Source organism: Pleurodeles waltl, chromosome 5 (assembly GCF_031143425.1).
Source record: "Pleurodeles waltl isolate 20211129_DDA chromosome 5, aPleWal1.hap1.20221129, whole genome shotgun sequence".
Classification (NCBI taxonomy): Eukaryota; Metazoa; Chordata; class Amphibia; order Caudata; family Salamandridae; genus Pleurodeles; species Pleurodeles waltl.
This window is the reverse complement of record NC_090444.1, coordinates 466,619,967-466,638,667: the sequence shown is the minus strand read 5'-3', so window position 1 is coordinate 466,638,667 and position 18,701 is coordinate 466,619,967. Positions and strand designations below refer to the sequence as shown.

The window sequence follows — 18,701 nt, the reverse complement described above, 5'->3', positions numbered from 1 at the left end:
CCACCTTTTCAATGGTCAGCCTATGTTGTTACAGTATTCATTGCACACCAGGTTGTTAGAGAATAAAACCCTATTTCAAATCTAAAATTTTAATCACCACTGCACTTACACTACTGGTCCACGAACCCTGTTAAGAAACGGTTCACCTTGATTTGACCACCCAGCCTCTGTTCTGCATATGGAATCAAGAAGTCGGCTGGTGATACGAACTAAGATGTTTTTCCTGGAAAACACACTTAGGTGGACAAATGTGTGTCCAACGTGTAAGCAGTTGTTGTCACTTATCTAAAGCAGTAAGAATTTAGGATAGAATATATAATATAGAATTGTTTTAGCTGAGGATTCTTTGTTCAGAAATGTTTTAGTTGTCATTCTTAGAATATTGGAGAAAGACAATAGTGCAAGTTTTGTTTTATAGCTATTCAAATTAAATTTGGGACCGCCACAGCCTCCTTGAAATACGTCATTTTCCTTCAGTCCAAAACAACTATTAGTTGTGGTTCACAAGCAATTGGATCACTGGCAAATTTAGTCAGAAATCAACAAACAAATCCATAGATGCACTTTATTTTCGGATTGTCCTTTGAACCTCTTAAATGTGCATGCTCCATTAAATTTGCTTACTCTCATAGGGTGTGCGGAGCATTAGGTTAGAAGGTATGTATGTATGTATGTATATATATACATATATATATATATATATATATATATATAATTTTAACTTCAGAGATTTTTCAGACGTGAGGGAAGTAAGTATTCAAGATTATGCGACTCTGGGGAGGGGTACCCATGCTTCAGAACCAATGTGACAGTCCACTAACCTTTTTTCTGTAACCAGGGTGAATTGGCCCATCCCTTTCTCTCATCATAACCTACTTTAGACAGTCTTTATTCAGCTGTTGACATTTTTTTTTCATAGTGCAAATATGGCCTCCTTACTTTGCACAATCTCTCTACATGCTAAAATAATCTGGTTTGCTATCAACAACAGTCCCTGGGGACCATTGGCATTACGTAGCCAAATGCTTAGTGTGCTCCAGGACATCTTCTGAGCTGTTCTTGTTTGGCTGCGGTGTTTTTGAAGCATGCTAGTTTAAAGCTATTTGTAATGGCTCCATAAATACTCACCTAATCAGTAATCTACTGTCAAAGGATTGGCTGCATATTTGAGGGAGGGGAAGATTTGTTCAACATGCTCTTGTTTAAAAAAAAAAAAGAAAAAAAAAAAAAGAATGGTTTTGGCAAACATTTGTTACTTATGCTGACTTGATAGAAAATTTGTGGTTGTGCATGAATCCTAGTTACAAATTACTACGTAATAAATTCTGGTTCTTTGTAGGCTGCTCGGACACATGGTGTTGATTGTATCGTTGCTCCTTACGAAGCAGATGCTCAGCTGGCATATCTTAATAAGACGGGCATAGCGCAAGCAATTATTACAGAGGACTCTGATCTTCTGGCATTTGGATGTAAGAAGGTATGTGACTGTCTAAAACAAAAAAAACGATATGGACATTTTCATTGTCCCATGCACCTTATTGATTTGTCCACTAGAACGTCTTTATTAGTTCAGCAGTGGCCAGATGAGTGGCAGAGATGCAGTGCACCACAGTTCTAATCCTGTTAAATGTTCTGATGTTTCAGCATGCCGTTCTGGTCTCAAATTAATCACTTGCACAAATTTATGTACAAACACAATTAGCAACTAGAATCAAGGATCCCAATTTCAGATTTTGTCTTACTGGTTAGGCAAAATAAGTCCACCCATATGTTGCAGTGAATGGTGCTGAAAAGATTAAGGGCATAAATATGCATGGCAATATTTAAATTGTAATGGAAGTTAACTAAACTGTTCTCGATGATTTATGATGATAATTAGTGCAGTGAGACAAGAAATGTATTTTGTCTTAGCTACCATAATTGGTTTTAATGGAGTAGAATCTGAATTTCCGAAGCAACCTTTGCCGAGTAGAACATCAACCAATCAAAGCAGGTCAGACTTTTAAGCCCGTTCTTTTGGGTTGTTCTCAACCGTCCAATGGATTCAGTGTTTTGGTAGTGATGTTGATAGACAGCCCAGGCCCTGAGAGTGCAGTGAGAAGTTGAAAGGTCGTGGCCAGGGGCGAATACTGGGTGCTGTTACACTCATACACGATCTGAAAGGATGCTATGGAGCTTGTGCTTATGTTCTGTTGTTTCAGTGTGTTGTTGACTGTGAACTTGTCATATGGCATGCATACTTTATTCGTTGAAGTAGAGCAAGAACTTTGAGTGGCACTATGGGCAGATGTTAGAGGCTGTTCTTGTACAGATGGAGTATGCTGCAAAATCATGGATATTTCCTTACTCTACAGTGGAGTCATATTATCATTCTGTAGAGCAGCATCTGCAAAACCATAGAGAATGCAATACATATGAGCAAAGAAGCGACATTGCCTATGTCCATCGCCCCTTAGAAAAGAACTCTGTGGAGATTGTCCACCTAAGCTGTCGGATTTCATCTTTGCTGCAGTTTTGCATGATTAATAGTTGCAGAATTGCGCACCAGGCTATGCCTGTCATCTTAATGACTAGTCAAAGAATTACATTATGTTTGATTACCATTTCTTCAATGTAGGCAATAACAGTAGGCATGTCCTCTATGAGATCTCACCTATGAAACTTACCAGTGCTCACTAAACCACAGCCCCAGCACCCTCTTTAGTTTGGTTTATTCCGCCACCTGCCGGATTACAAAATCAAGTGTAGAGTTTTGTCAGTGGAGACCGTTGACCAGGCCTCAAAATTATTCTGCAGGACTGTTATTCTAGAGTGGGCCGTGAACGATTTTGGATCGTAATGAATGTTAGTTTTTTATATCTTTCAGTCACCAAGCTTTTTTGCCTTTGTTATGGCAAATGTCCTTTTTTTTTGTCTTGAGGTTCTCAGTACATCCCCCTGGGTGGATGGGCATAAGGTGCTGCGTATCTAGCTTTGCCTTGAGAACATCATGCAGAAGACTGTAGGGGTTCCCATTAGTTTTGTCTCTCAGCACTTTAGTTGCAAGAGTGAGCACTATTTTGCCGTCTTACAACTTCCGAGCTGAGTCTACAGGGGATACTTTTTATGTAGTGAAGGATCAGGAATCCAGGTGATCGATGGGAGTCAAATGGTGGCCCAAAAGAATAGGGGAGGCATCTCCAGTGCAGAAACATAAAAAGGCTACTGTAGTGTCTAAGGTAAAAATGCCATCTCCAACTGAGAGGGTTCTAGGCACCATCAGTGGAGGGACCGTTAGAGGCAAAACTAAGATAAAAAAACAACTGTTTTAGACATCAAAGGAACGGACACCAAGCTCATAACTAAGTCTTGAAAAAGGTAAAGAAGGTGTTGACCCAAAAGCACAAGAAACATATTCTAGCAAACCAAAATTTAACGGCCTCTTCATTGAATAGAAAAATGACAATGAGGAATCTAAAGAGACTATCATTTCCATGCTTAAAACCTGAGTAACAGCTGAGAGAAGTGGCAAACAGATGATATACAGCATTTCAATGTGAGAGGAATGGCCCTGATGTACTATTCTTAATCGCAGTCTAGGGTGTGCAGCAACTATCGGGTTGCTGCTGAAATTCTGTTCACAGGGGGCACAGAGAGTTTATGGGATGTCCGAAAACAATCAGCCTTACCTTTGTAAATGACTGTGAATGCTGGGATGAATGCTTGCAAAAGACAGCACACCTCAATTACTGCATCTGTATTCCCAAATAGGAAACATTTTTTTGAAACAGTCTCTGCTCATAAACAGGACGGGTGCACCTTTAAACAGAACAAAAAAAAAAGGGTTTACTGTTTGGAAACACACTTTAGACCACTGCCTACGTCCACAGAGGCTGTCAACATGATTCCTAAAGAGGAATCTGTCGCACAGGGCAGCTTCTCCTTTGTGAATCTGTTGCCACCTCATCTGGGGGATGGGTATCTGATCAGTGATTTGCAACCCCATTTTCACCTACAAATCATTGATAAATTATATTGTGAGTCCCAAATAGTAGGGATGCCTCTTACTTGTGATTCACATTGGATCGCAAAATCCTTTTAGGAGTCAGAAATAATTTTCTGACTTACAAAAGGGCTTTGATACATTTTTAATTAAAAGTGTTTTGTGATCATAGGCCCTGTGTTTTTGCGTATCACAGGCTTTTTGGCCACTAGGTACCTCTGTGGCCAGTAGCAAGACACTGAGGATAATTCCACTCCACAATGCTCCTGTGCATCAAAACTACAGGTTCTGGGATCAGCCCGACAGCAAGCAGTCCAGGATGGTTGCTGGCACGGCAAGAAGTGAGTTGATGAATCCTTAGAATTGGCTTCACTCACTGAAGACTAGCATGATTACATCTTTAAAGAGGAAAACTATCTTCCGTGCACTTCTAAAAAGGCATCTATTAAGATTATTCATTTAAAATAATTTTAAGAAATTAACGCCGAAGTTGAAAGAAGAGGGTGTTTATTTACCTGTAGAAACAGATCAGATAATATTTGAAATAGTGTGTGTGTCATATTGCAAAGGGTGTAAGTCCCAGTGGAAGAGGAATGATCCCCGGTGCTCTTTCTCATTGAACAAGAGGACATATGGAAGAATTCTTGATTGAATCCCTAACTGCAGTCATTTGGCAGATTCTTTCATCTATTGGAATAGATAGTCTCACAAGTACTATATTCAATCTAACAAAAGGACACGAAATATAGCATCTAGACAACAGGCCAGTACTAAAAGAATGCTTATGGAGACTGCTGAAAGAAGATTCAATGTTTCTAACAGAGTGGCCCACGGTGCTTTGGGGGACCTGTCAGAGAGGCACAGAACAGGACAGCTAGGTCACTCTCAGAGATGTCCTGTATGTTGGTGAAGTCCCTCGACGGCTGATCCTTGGTTATGGCATTGGAGTTTGGATTGGACTACAAACAAGCTTTGGTTGCTGCAAGAGGTCCAGTACCCCAGCTCCAGTGGGTCCTGGCATCTTCAAACTTGGTGGGGAGATGGGTTCGACCTCCTGGGGCTGCGTTCCCTCAGGGGCTGACAGGTCTTTTCCCTGAGGAGAGGGAACAAGCTTGTGTCTCTTCAGAAGCTGATTTCCCAGACTTCTTTCTTTTTCTCTTTGAGGGTTGGGCCATTATCCCAGACCCCAACACCTCTTTTTCACCTTGGACTTTGCTCTGTGCTCTGGTGTTTATGCACTCCCACTCAAGTATTCCAAGCATGGCTTTTCACCTGTACCTCAGCCCATGATGAGGTCTTCAGATCATTTCCCAGCAGAAATTCTACAGGAATTGCAGATGACACAACCACCTTCCTCTGGCTAGTAACCGCTCCCCATTCCAAGGTCACCATAGCCATGGGATGAACCTTGACAATGTTATCAGCGTTCATAACTGAATAACTTTGACCGGTTATGTATTGGTCTGGGGATATTAGTTTTTCAGTCACCACAGGTACACATGTACCTGCATCACTCAGGGCTTCCACTTCAACCCCATTGATATGTGGCTTTTGTCTGTATTTCTTCAGGTTACTAGGCTAAACAGCCAGGGTAGCTACATCCACCCCACCCCCGAAGGTCAAAGTGGCTTCAGTTTGCTCCCTAACCTGGTCACGGCATACCAAGGCTCCTATCTGAAGACTCATCACCCCAGTAGTAATGGGGGTGCACTAGAGGGGGCCTTTTTGGGACAGGAAGAGTTCCCAGTTTGGTGTCTATTGGCCTTAAAATTGAAACACCAAGCCCTTGTGGGAACCCAGTTTTTACCCACATACCCATCCCTCTGACTGGGAAGAGTCTTAGGGACCACCCTCTCGAGTAGACTTTTGTGGGCCTTTATAAGAATTTTTGGCTTTTTCCCCTTTGCCCAGGACCTTTCCCATGGGGGATGTTCTCCACGAAAGAAGGGTTCCACCATCAAGTTTTTGGTGGGGCTAGAAATTCTGGGAGAAGGCTATGCCCACTTCCCAGAGGAAGTGGTCATATAGGGGGTGTAGTCACCCCAGGGGTAAGTAGCGCATTGGCTACTACCCTACACTCCCCTAAACACCCCTAAATTCAGTATTATGTGCCCCCTAACATCAGAAGAACAAATTAGTCTGACTCAAGAAGAAGAGGACAAAGAAGAGCTGAAGAACTGAGAACTGTGAACTGCTAGTGGACTTTTGGTGTGAAGCCCTGCCTGCTTGCCTGCCCCTGTCTTGACAATCCTGACAACCCGACTTGTTCTGCAGCTGTGCATCCGCCAAAAGCTTTGGAGGCCCTCCAGCAGTTCGCCAAGTCATCAGCATGGCCCTTGGAGTGGAGGAGCCACTTCCTCGCACTCTGCACCAACCACAATGTCTGGCATACCGTTCTGCTGACCACTGGGTCCACCAACAAAGTAGCCACTCAGGAAGAGGTCACTGTGCTCCAGAAGGTAAAATCCATCTCCCACCAAGTGTGAAGATACTAGGGCCACCCTGCACTGATACCCAGGGTACTGGACCCCTTGCAGCAACAAAAGCTTGTTTGTAGTCCAGTCTGGACTCCAATGCCATAATCGAGGACCAGCTGTCAAGGGACGTCGGCAATGGAGAGAACATCACCAAGAGTGACTCAGCTGCCCTGTTCTGTCCCTCTCTTGCAGGTCTCCCCAAGAACCGTGAGCTACTTGATGCAGGAGCACCCGACAACCAAAACCTTCTGCACCTGAGGTCCATGACAACCAGCGGTTTCCCTTAGCTCCCAGGACTCCCACTGACCGAGCCCCTTGTTAGGAGCTCCCAGACTTGCCCACAAGTCCTCCTTTGCAGCCTCTTTCCAGGTGGCCCCCCTCCTCGCCAACCAGGCAGTGTGCAAGGCACCTGACTCGACCAGCACAACTGCAGCCACACACCCTAGGGCAGGTAATACTCTACTGCTGGTGTTTTTAGGGATCTTGAACCCCTCTCACCCTACAACCTACGGGGGACCCCTGAGAACTGTCCACAAAGATGCCTTTGCAGCAGCAGCACTTGGACGAAAAACAATTTACTGTGTAAAAATGCATTTTAGTGAACTTGTTTCTTAACCTGCAAATATTGACACACTGCAACGGCACTTAACTTGCCTATACTATTTGCATAGTGTCTCCTTAAATTGGTACACTACATAAATAGCCAGCTTGCAACAGTGTTAAAAGCAAAGACATTTGTATGGCTTCAAAATCACAAATTGCCATAGTAGTTTCTGGCACTGAAGGGAACTACATTGTGTGTGGATATGTTCCTTGTGAAAGACCATAATGCCATCACTCACAGTGAAGGTAGTCAGTGGCTGAATTGAGCAGACCCATTGCTCCATGCTTTATACTGTCGTGGCAGGAAGATAATTTCAATAACATAATAGACCAAGAGAATAAGAGGGTTGGCTGATAGCCCCTACGAGCAAAAATATATATTATATGATTTCAGAAAAATCTATAGGTCTTGGCTAATTAATGCCAGATCTAAACATGCATTGGCCAAGCCAGTAGGTCTGGCTTTGGCCATCTGCCTTTTGGTTTGGTCAGTGCTTCTTTTGTCTTGGTTTTTGCAAAACTTTGTGTTGTTGGGTATAATGCCAGGCACGGATCAATCTCCATAAACATTGAGTAATAGCAAAAGTATTTTGTAGTTCCAGAAAGCAAAGATTATCAAAGTTGTTCCTTGAGTTTAAGACACCTACTTTGTATGTGAATGTACTCCTTGTCTAAACGGCAAAATGCCATCACTTTCAGTGGTTAGCCCATGACAGTATATCGTAGTGGGTGGAAGAAAAAGGCGAATGACATCAAAGCAGAGTAATAAATGAGGGCTGGCTGAATATATATATATATATATATATCTCCTGCAGAATATTCTAAACTAGTCATTAGAGTTAACTGGATTGAGATACCTGGTACTTTGCTGCCCTCTAGTGTACATTGTCGACAGTACAGTCTAAACAGAAAAACTAAATTCTTTGCAAGTTTGTTACACGCGAACCTATATAGGTGTGCAATCTTCAAAACGTTTCTAGTAACACGTGGGGCGATAGGAAGTGGGCGTTTGATCCCTGAAAACGTGCACACCAAGAGAGTTGAGCGCGTTGAGTAATAGTGACAGATGTCAAGAAGAGATGGCAAATATATTTGCCCGTGCTTTGATTTTCGCTTGAGCTGGCATAGATGTCCATATTTGCTTGTGTGAGAAAGATGTTCATCAAATATTTCTTGAAGTACTCGTTGACAAACTAAAAATTGTAGCTTCCTTGGAGTACTTGAACTTGAACCGTTGTGCTGTATCTCGCGGCTCAGTGGATTAATGCATCCCCTGGAGGGATCTTTGTTTAACCTACTCATTACAGGAGCAAGTTAGCCCTTGGCACTAGCTTGCACCCTCCAAGCCTGTAACTGGGCTGCCTCCAGCTCCACTGGATGCCACCTCCAGCACCAGGATTCGGGCCGGTTCCCGGCGTATTGACCGCCAATACCACCTTCATCCTCTTCGTCATCGAGCTAGCAATGGTTCATCCTCCTTTGAAATCTCACCTGGCTGTCGTTGAGGCTTCACTTCCTCTGCCTGATCTGCCTCCACAGGGACAACAGCACACCCTGCATTCCTTGTTCGGCAGGGATCTGGATAACTATTATGATGCAATTGATAAGATTAGCTAAACCTATCATATGGAGAATTGTTTTGACGCCCTGCAGGAGGCCAATGGCCTTGATACCTCTCTGGGTCTGGACTCCTACCTCCTTGCTTGCCTCTGAGGAGAGTACTACTTATGTCATGGTTATGTGTAGGGTGGCCAAAGTCCTTGAACACCAGCTCCCACCTTGAAGGTCAAGACCAATGTACTTTTGAAGGTTCTTCAGCCGGGGCAGGCATCTACTTACCACCTCTACCATTTAACTATGCCCTTACAGATACCTTGTTGGGGATGAGTGCCCAACCTTGGTCTGGCAACACCCAAAATTGCATGACGCCCCTGCCCTGCCCCCGGGGGCCCAGCATTTGTATCTCCATACCCCTCACCTGAAAACTTGGTGGTGCAGCTGCCTGCAAGCAAAACCAACCTCCCCGCCTTTCCAGCTACTCTCCCAGATAGTCAAAACTGGTAGATATATTTGGGAAGAGAGTCTTTATCCACCAGCTTAGCGCTCAGTTCCAATAATGGTAGCTGCCTGCTAGGGAGTTTTTATCACTCCCTATGAGAGTCAGTGACTCAAGTCCTCCAGATGTCCCTGATTATCTCTGACCAGTCCTCACCCAGGCCATACAGAGTGGTTGTGACATTGAAAAGCACAATGTAGTTGTGGCTTGGACACTACCGATTCCATGAGGTGGATCATTGGCACCAGTGTCGCCATGCTTGGCTGTAGTCCACCGGTTTCAGTCGATGTCCATTCATCCCTTATAGGCATGCTGTTTGTCGGGACTTGCCTGTTTGGGGACAAGACAGATTCCTTGCTCGAGCAGTTGAAGGAGAGCAGGACTAGAGCATGCTTCCTGGGCCTATCTATCTAACCTCGCCATCCACATCACCCCTACTGTTACTTACATGGCTTCCGCAAAGCTACACCATATGGTCAGCCAGTGCAACGCTAGCCTGGCACCCAGCAGTTTGTAGTCGCAGTTGTAGTACCCACCACCACTCCTGCGGTCTAAGCCAATGGGCCACGTAGTCCACTCCTCTTCTCTTCTCCCCCCCCCCCCAACACACATGTAGGAAGTTGGCTCTGTATGCACTATTTCAAAGTAAGGAATAGTATGCACAGAGTCCAAGGGTTCCCCTTAGAGGTAAGATAGTGGCAAAAAGAGATAATACTAATGCTCTATTTTGTGGTAGGGTGGTCGAGCAGTAGGCTTATCAAAGGAGTAGTGTTAAGCATTTGTTGTACATACACACAGGCAATAAATGAGGAACACACACTCAGAGACAAATCCAGCCAATAGGTTTTGTTATAGAAAAATATCTTTTCTTAGTTTATTTTAAGAACCACAGGTTCAAATTTTACATGTAATATCTCATTTGAAAGGTATTGCAGGTAAGTACTTTAGGAACTTTGAAACATTTCATTAGCATGTATACTTTTCACATAAAACACAATAAGCTGTTTTAAAAGTGGACACAGTGCAATTTTCACAGTTCCTGGGGGAGGTAAAGTAATGTTAGTTTTATCAGGTAAGTAAGTCACTTACAGGTTTCAGTTTTTGGTCCAAGGTAGCCCACCGTTGGGGGTTCAGAGCAACCCCAAAGTTACCACACCAGCAGCTCAGGGCCGGTCAGGTGCAGAGGTCCAAAGAGGTGCCCAAAACGCATAGGCTTCAATGGAGAGAAGGGGGTGCCCCGGTTCCAGTCTGCCAGCAGGTAAGTACCCGCGTCTTCGGAGGGCAGACCAGGGGGGTTTTGTAGGGCACCGGGGGGGACACAGGTCAGCACAAAAAGTACACCCTCAGCAGCGCGGGGGCGGCCGGGTGCAGTGTGCAAACACGCGTCGGGTTTGTAATGGTTTTCAATGAGAGATCAAGGGATCTCTTCAGCATTGCAGGCAGGCAAGGGGGGGGCTCCTCGGGGTAGCCACCACCTGGGCAAGGGAGAGGGCCTCCTGGGGGTCACTCCTGCACAGGAGTTCAGTTTCTTTAGGTGCTGGGGGCTGCGGGTGCAGAGTCTTTTCCAGCCGTCGGGAAATGGAGTACAGGCAGTCCCGGTCAGGGGGAGCCTCGGGATTCCCTCTGCAGGCGTCGCTGTGGGGGCTCAGGGGGGACAACTTTGGTTACTCACAGTCGTAGAGTCGCCGGAGGGTCCTCCCTGAAGCGTTGTTTCTCCACCAGTCGAGTCGGGGTCGCCGGGTGCAGTGTTGCAAGTCTCACGCTTCTTGCGGGGAGTTGCAGGGGTCTTTAAGTCTGCTCCTTGAAACAAAGTTGCAGTTCTTTTGGAGCAGGGCCGCTGTCCTTGGGAGTTCCTTGTTTTGCTTGAAGCAGGGCAGTCCTCTGAGGATTCAGAGGTCGCTGGTCCTTTGGAAAGCGTCGCTGGAGCAGGGTTCTTTGGAAGGCAGGAGACAGGCCGGTAGGAGTGGGGCCAAAGCAGTTGGTGTCTTCTGTTCTTCCTCTGCAGGGGTTTTTCAGCTCAGCAGTCTTCTTCTTCTTGTAGGTTTCAGGAATCTAAATTCTTAGGTTCAGGGGAGCCCTTAAATACTAAATTTAAGGGCGTGTTTAGGTCTGGGGGGTTAGTAGCCAATGGCTACTAGCCCTGAGGGTGAGTACACCCTCTTTGTGCCTCCTCCCAAGGGGAGGGGGTCACATCCCTAATCCTATTGGGGGAATCCTCCATCTGCAAGATGGAGGATTTCTAAAAGTTAGAGTCACTTCAGCTCAGGACACCTTAGGGGCTGTCCTGACTGGCCAGTGACTACTCCTTGTTGTTTTCTTTGTTTCCTCCGGCCTTGCCGCCAAAAGTGGGGGCCGTGGCCGGAGGGGGCGGGCAACTCCACTAGCTGGAGTGTCCTGCGGTGCTGTGACAAAGGGGTGAGCCTTTGAGGCTCACCGCCAGGTGTTACAGCTCCTGCCTGGGGGAGGTGTTAGCATCTCCACCCAGTGCAGGCTTTGTTACTGGCCTCAGAGTGACAAAGGCACTCTCCCCATGGGGCCAGCAACATGTCTCTAGTGTGGCAGGCTGCTGGAACCAGTCAGCCTACACAGATAGTCGGTTAAGGTTTCAGGGGGCACCTCTAAGGTGCCCTCTGGGGTGTGGTTTACAATAAAATGTACACTGGCATCAGTGTGCATTTATTGTGCTGAGAAGTTTGATACCAAACTTCCCAGTTTTCAGTGTAGCCATTATGGTGCTGTGGAGTTCGTGTAAAACAGACTCCCAGACCATATACTCTCATGGCTACCCGGCACTTACAATGTCTAAGGTATTGCTTAGACACTGTAGGGGCACAGTGCTCATGCACTGGTGCCCTCACCTATAGTATAGTGCACCCTGCCTTAGGGCTGTAAGGCCTACTAGAGGGGTGACTTATCTATTCCTGCATAGGCAGTGAGAGGCTGGCATGGCACCCTGAGGGGAGTGCCATGTCGACTTACTCGTTTTGTTCTCACCAGCACACACAAGCTGGCAAGCAGTGTGTCTGTGCTGAGTGAGGGGTCTCCAGGGTGGCATAAGACATGCTGCAGCCCTTGGAGACCTTCCTTGGAATCAGGGCCCTTGGTACCAGGGGTACCACTTACAAGGGACTTATCTGGATGCCAAGGTGTTCCAATTGTGGAATCAAAAGTACAGGTTAGGGAAAGAACACTGGTGCTGGGGCCTGGTTAGCAGGCCTCAGCACACTTTCAATTCAAAACATAGCATCAGCAAAGGCAAAAAGTCAGGGGGTAACCATGCCAAGGAGGCATTTCCTTACACAACCCCCCCCCAAACGAAAGAGGATGAGACTAACCTTTCCCAAGAGAGTCTTCATTTTCTAAGTGGAAGAACCTGGAAAGGCCATCTGCATTGGCATGGGCAGTCCCAGGTCTGTGTTCCACTATAAAGTCCATTCCCTGTAGGGAGATGGACCACCTCAACAGTTTTGGATTTTCACCTTTCATTTGCATCAGCCATCTGAGAGGTCTGTGGTCAGTTTGAACTAGGAAGTGAGTACCAAAGAGGTATGGTCTCAACTTCTTCAGGGACCAAACCACAGCAAAGGCCTCCCTCTCAATGGCACTCCAACGCTGCTCCCTGGGGAGTAACCTCCTGCTAATGAAAGCAACAGGCTGGTCAAGGCCAGCATCATTTGTTTGGGACAAAACTGCCCCTATCCCATGTTCAGAGGCATCTGTTTGCACAATGAATTGCTTGGAGTAATCTGGAGCTTTTAGAACTGGTGCTGTGCACATAGCTTGTTTCAGGGTGTCAAAGGCCTGTTGGCATTCTACAGTCCAGTTTACTTTCTTGGGCATTTTCTTGGAGGTGAGTTCTGTGAGGGCTGTCACAATGGATCCATATCCCTTCACAAACCTCCTATAGTACCCAGTCAAGCCAAGGAATGCCCTGACTTGAGTCTGGGTTTTTGGAGCTGCCCAGTCCAGAATAGTCTGGATCTTAGGCTGGAGTGGCTGAACTTGGCCTCCACCTACAAGGTGTCCCAAGTAAACCACAGTTCCCTGCCCTATCTGGCATTTGGATGCCTTGATAGAGAGGCCTGCAGATTGCAGAGCCTTCAAAACCTTCTTCAGGTGGACCAGGTGATCCTGCCAGGTGGAGCTGAAGACAGCAATATCATCAAGATAAGCTGCACTAAAGGATTCCAACCCAGCAAGGACTTGATTCACCAACCTTTGGAAGGTGGCAGGGGCATTCTTTAAACCAAAGGGCATAACAGTGAGCTGATAATGCCCATCAGGTGTGGAGAATGCTGTCTTTTCTTTTGCTCCAGGGGGCATTTTGATTTGCCAGTACCCTGCTGTTAAGTCAAAGGTACTTAAGAATTTGGCAGCCCCTAATTTGTCTATTAGCTCATCAGCTCTAGGAATGGGATGAGCATCTGTCTTGGTGACAGAATTGAGCCCTCTGTAGTCCACACAAAACCTCATCTCTCTCTTTCCTTCTTTGGTGTGAGGTTTGGGGACTAAGACCACTGGGCTAGCCCAGGGGCTGTCAGAGTACTCAATTACTCCCAATTCCAGCATCTTGTGGACTTCCACCTTGATGCTTTCCTTAACTTGGTCAGACTGTCTAAATATTTTGTTTTTGACAGGCATGCTGTCTCCTGTGTCCACATCATGGGTACAGAGGTGTGTCTGACCAGGGGTTAGGGAAAAGAGTTCAGCAAACTGCTGCAGGACCTTCCTACAGTTAGACTGCTGTTGGCTAGAGAGGGTGTCTGAGTAGATCACTCCATCCACTGAGCCATCTTTAGGGTCTGATGAGAGGAGATCAGGGAGAGGTTCACTCTCAGCTTCCTGGTCCTCATCTGTCACCATCAACAGATTTACATCAGCCCTGTCATGGAAGAGCTTAAGGCGGTTCACATGGATCACCCTCTTGGGGCTCCTGCTTGTGCCCAGGTCCACCAGGTAGGTGACTTGACTCTTCCTCTCTACTACTGGGTAAGGGCCACTCCATTTGTCCTGAAGTGCCCTGGGAGCCACAGGCTCCAGAACCCAGACTTTCTGCCCTGGTTGAAATTCAACCAGTGCAGCCTTTTGGTCATACCACAACTTCTGGAGTTGTTGGCTGGCCTCAAGGTTTTTACTTGCCTTTTCCATGTACTCTGCCATCCTTGAGCGAAGGCCAAGCACATAGTCCACTATGTCTTGTTTAGGCTCCTGAAGAGGTCTCTCCCAGCCTTCTTTAACAAGAGGAAGTGGTCCCCTTACAGGGTGGCCAAACAGAAGTTCAAAGGGTGAGAATCCTACTCCCTTCTGAGGCACCTCTCTGTAAGCAAAAAGCAGACATGGCAGGAGGACATCCCATCTCCTTTTGAGTTTTTCTGGGAGCCCCATGATCATGCCCTTTAATGTCTTGTTGAATCTCTCAACAAGGCCATTAGTTTGTGGATGATATGGTGTAGTGAATTTATAAGTCACTCCACACTCATTCCACATGTGTTTTAGGTATGCTGACATGAAGTTGGTACCTCTGTCAGACACCACCTCCTTAGGGAAGCCCACTCTGGTAAAGATACCAATGAGGGCCTTGGCTACTGCAGGGGCAGTAGTCGACCTAAGGGGAATAGCTTCAGGATACCTAGTAGCATGATCCACTACTACTAGGATGTACATATTTACTGAGGCTGTGGGAGGTTCTAGTGGACCAACTATGTCCACACCCACTCTTTCAAAGGGGACCCCCACCACCCACTGGAAGTGGAATGAGGGGGGCCTTTGGATGCCCACCTGTCTTACCACTGGCTTGACAGGTGGGGCAGGAGAGGCAAAACTCCTTAACCTTCTGGGACATATTGGGCCAGTAGAAGTGGTTGACTAACCTCTCCCACGTCTTGGTTTGTCCCAAATGCCCAGCAAGTGTAATATCATGGGCTAAGGTCAGAATGAACTCTCTGAAACCCTGAGGCACTACCACTCTCCTAGTGGCACCAGGTTTGGGATCTCTTGCCTCAGTGTACAGGAGTCCATCTTCCCAATAGACCCTATGTGTTCCATTTTTCTTGCCTTTGGACTCTTCAGCAGCTTGCTGCCTAAGGCCTTCAAGAGAGGGACAGGTTTCTTGTCCCTTACACAACTCTTCCCTTGAGGGTCCCCCTGGGCCTAAGAGCTCAACCTGATAAGGTTCCAGCTCCATAGGCTCAGTTCCTTCAGAGGGCAGAACTTCTTCCTGAGAAGAGAGGTTCTCTTTTTCTTGCTGTGTTGCAGCTGGTTTCCCAGCTGACTTTCCTTTCCTCTTGGTAGGCTGGGCCTTTCTTCCAGACTCCAGCTCTACTTTTTCACCCTGAGCCTTGCACTGTGCCCTTGTCTTGACACACACCAGTTCAGGGATACCCAGCATGGCTGCATGGGTTTTCAGTTCTACCTCAGCCCATGCTGAGGACTCCAGGTCATTTCCAAGCAAACAGTCTACTGGGATATTTGAGGAGACCACCACCTGTTTCAGGCCATTGACCCCTCCCCACTCTAAAGTTACCATAGCCATGGGATGTACTTTAGTCTGATTGTCAGCGTTGGTGACTGGATAAGTTTGTCCAGCCAGGTATTGGCCAGGGGAAACCAGTTTCTCTGTCACCATAGTGACACTGGCACCTGTATCCCTCAGGCCCTCTACACTTGTCCCATTAATTAAGAGCTGCTGCCTGTATTTTTGCATGTTAGGGGTCCAGGCAGCCAGTGTGGCTAAATCCACCCCACCCTCAGAGACTAATGTAGCTTCAGTGTGACACCTGATTTGCTCTGGGCACACTGTTGATCCCACTTGGAGACTAGCCATTCCAGTTTTAGCTGGATTGGAGTTAGAAGTGGTATCTTTCTTGGGACAGGCCTTGTCTCCAGTTTGGTGTCCAGACTGACTACAGCTACGACACCAGGCCTTTTTGGGATCAAAATTTTTACCCTTGTACCCAGAATTGTTTTGTGAAGAGGCTCTGGGCCCACCCTCCTGTGCAGGTTTTTGGGGGCCTGTAGAAGACTCTTTACTATTTTTGTTTTTGGCTGTCTCACCACCTTTCCCCTGGGGAGGTTTTGTGACCCCTTTCTTTTGGTCACCCCCTGTGGAAGTTTTGGACACCCTAGTCTTGACCCAATGGTCTGCCTTCTTTCCCAATTCTTGGGGAGAAATTGGTCCTAGGTCTACCAGATGCTGATGCAGTTTGTCATTGAAACAATTACTTAACAGGTGTTCTTTCACAAATAAATTGTACAGCCCATCATAATTACTTACACCACTGCCTTGAATCCAACCATCTAGTGTTTTTACTAAGTAGTCTACAAAGTCAACCCAGGTCTGGCTCGAGGATTTTTGAGCCCCCCTGAATCTAATCCTATACTCCTCAGTGGAGAATCCAAAGCCCTCAATCAGGGTACCCTTCATGAGGTCATAAGATTCTGCATCTTTTCCAGAGAGTGTGAGAAGTCTATCCCTACACTTTCCTGTGAACATTTCCCAAAGGAGAGCACCCCAGTGAGATTTGTTCACTTTTCTGGTTACACAAGCCCTCTCAAAAGCTGTGAACCATTTGGTGATGTCATCACCATCTTCATATTTAGTTACAATCCCTTTAGGGATTTTCAACATGTCAGGAGAATCTCTGACCCTATTTATGTTGCTGCCACCATTGATGGGTCCTAGGCCCATCTCTTGTCTTTCCCTTTCTATGGCTAGGATCTATCTTTCCAAAGCCAATCTTTTGGCCATCCTGGCTAACTGGATGTCCTCTTCACTGGAGTTATCCTCAGTGATTTCAGAGAGGTTGGTCCCTCCTGTGAGGGAACCAGCATCTCTGACTATGATTTGTGGAGTCAGGGCTTGAGAGGCCCTGTCCTCCCTATATAGGACTGGTGGGGGGGAATCACCCTCCAAGTCACTATACTCATCCTCTGTGTTGCCATCCTCAGAGGGGTTGGCTCTTTCAAACTCTGCCAACAGCTCCTGGAGCTGTAGTTTGGAAGGTCTGGAGCCCATTGCTATTTTCTTTAGTTTACAGAGTGACCTTAGCTCTCTCATCTGTAGATGGAGGTAAGGTGTGGTGTCGAGTTCCACCACATTCATATCTGTATTAGACATTATGCTTCTAAAAGTTGGAATACTTTTTAGGAAACTAAAACTAGTTCTAGAATCTAATTCAAACTTTTCACAAACTTTTAAACTCTAAAAGGAATGCTAACAGGGACTAACACAAGGCCCTAGCAGGACTTTAAAGAATTTTGAAAAATTTCAAATTGCAAAAATCAATTTCTAATGACAATTTTTGGAATTTGTCGTGTGATCAGGTATTGGCTGAGTAGTCCAGCAAATGCAAAGTCTTGTACCCCACCGCTGATCCACCAATGTAGGAAGTTGGCTCTGTATGCACTATTTCAAAGTAAGGAATAGTATGCACAGAGTCCAAGGGTTCCCCTTAGAGGTAAGATAGTGGCAAAAAGAGATAATACTAATGCTCTATTTTGTGGTAGGGTGGTCGAGCAGTAGGCTTATCAAAGGAGTAGTGTTAAGCATTTGTTGTACATACACACAGGCAATAAATGAGGAACACACACTCGGAGACAAATCCAGCCAATAGGTTTTGTTATAGAAAAATATCTTTTCTTAGTTTATTTTAAGAACCACAGGTTCAAATTTTACATGTAATATCTCATTTGAAAGGTATTGCAGGTAAGTACTTTAGGAACTTTGAAACATTTCATTAGCATGTATACTTTTCACATAAAACACAATAATCTGTTTTAAAAGTGGACACAGTGCAATTTTCACAGTTCCTGGGGGAGGTAAAGTAATGTTAGTTTTAACAGGTAAGTAAGTCACTTACAGGTTTCAGTTTTTGGTCCAAGGTAGCCCACCGTTGGGGGTTCAGAGCAACCCCAAAGTTACCACACCAGCAGCTCAGGGCCGGTCAGGTGCAGAGGTCAAAGAGGTGCCCAAAACGCATAGGCTTCAATGGAGAGTAGGGGGTGCCCCGGTTCCAGTCTGCCAGCAGGTAAGTACCCGCGTCTTCGGAGGGCAGACCAGGGGGGTTTTGTAGGGCACTGGGGGGGACACAGGTCAGCACAAAAAGTACACCCTCAGCAGCGCGGGGCGGCCGGGTGCAGTGTGCAAACACGCGTCGGGTTTGTAATGGTTTTCAATGAGAGATCAAGGGATCTCTTCAGCGTTGCAGGCAGGCAAGGGGGGGGCTCCTCGGGGTAGCCACCACCTGGGCAAGGGAGAGGGCCTCCTGGGGGTCACTCCTGCACAGGAGTTCAGTTTCTTTAGGTGCTGGGTGCTGCGGGTGCAGAGTCTTTTCCAGCCGTCGGGAAATGGAGTTCAGGCAGTCGCGGTCAGGGGGAGCCTCGGGATTCCCTCTGCAGGCGTCGCTGTGGGGGCTCAGGGGGGACAACTTTGGTTACTCACAGTCGTAGAGTCGCCGGAGGGTCCTCCCTGAAGCGTTGTTTCTCCACCAGTCGAGTCGGGGTCGCCGGGTGCAGTGTTGCAAGTCTCCCGCTTCTTGCGGGGAGTTGCAGGGGTCTTTAAGTCTGCTCCTTGAAACAAAGTTGC

General features: G+C 46.5%; 1 protein-coding gene across 1 annotated transcript in view; it reads left to right on the top strand.

Annotated features, from left to right (window-relative positions):
- Positions 1–18,701, top strand: part of EXO1 (exonuclease 1) — a 210,435-nt gene that overhangs the window by 66,204 nt on the left and 125,530 nt on the right. Inside the window, exon 5 of the mRNA XM_069234279.1 lies at positions 1,340–1,477. Coding sequence (XP_069090380.1) covers positions 1,340–1,477 — 138 coding nt within the window. The remainder of the gene's footprint in view (positions 1–1,339; positions 1,478–18,701) is intronic.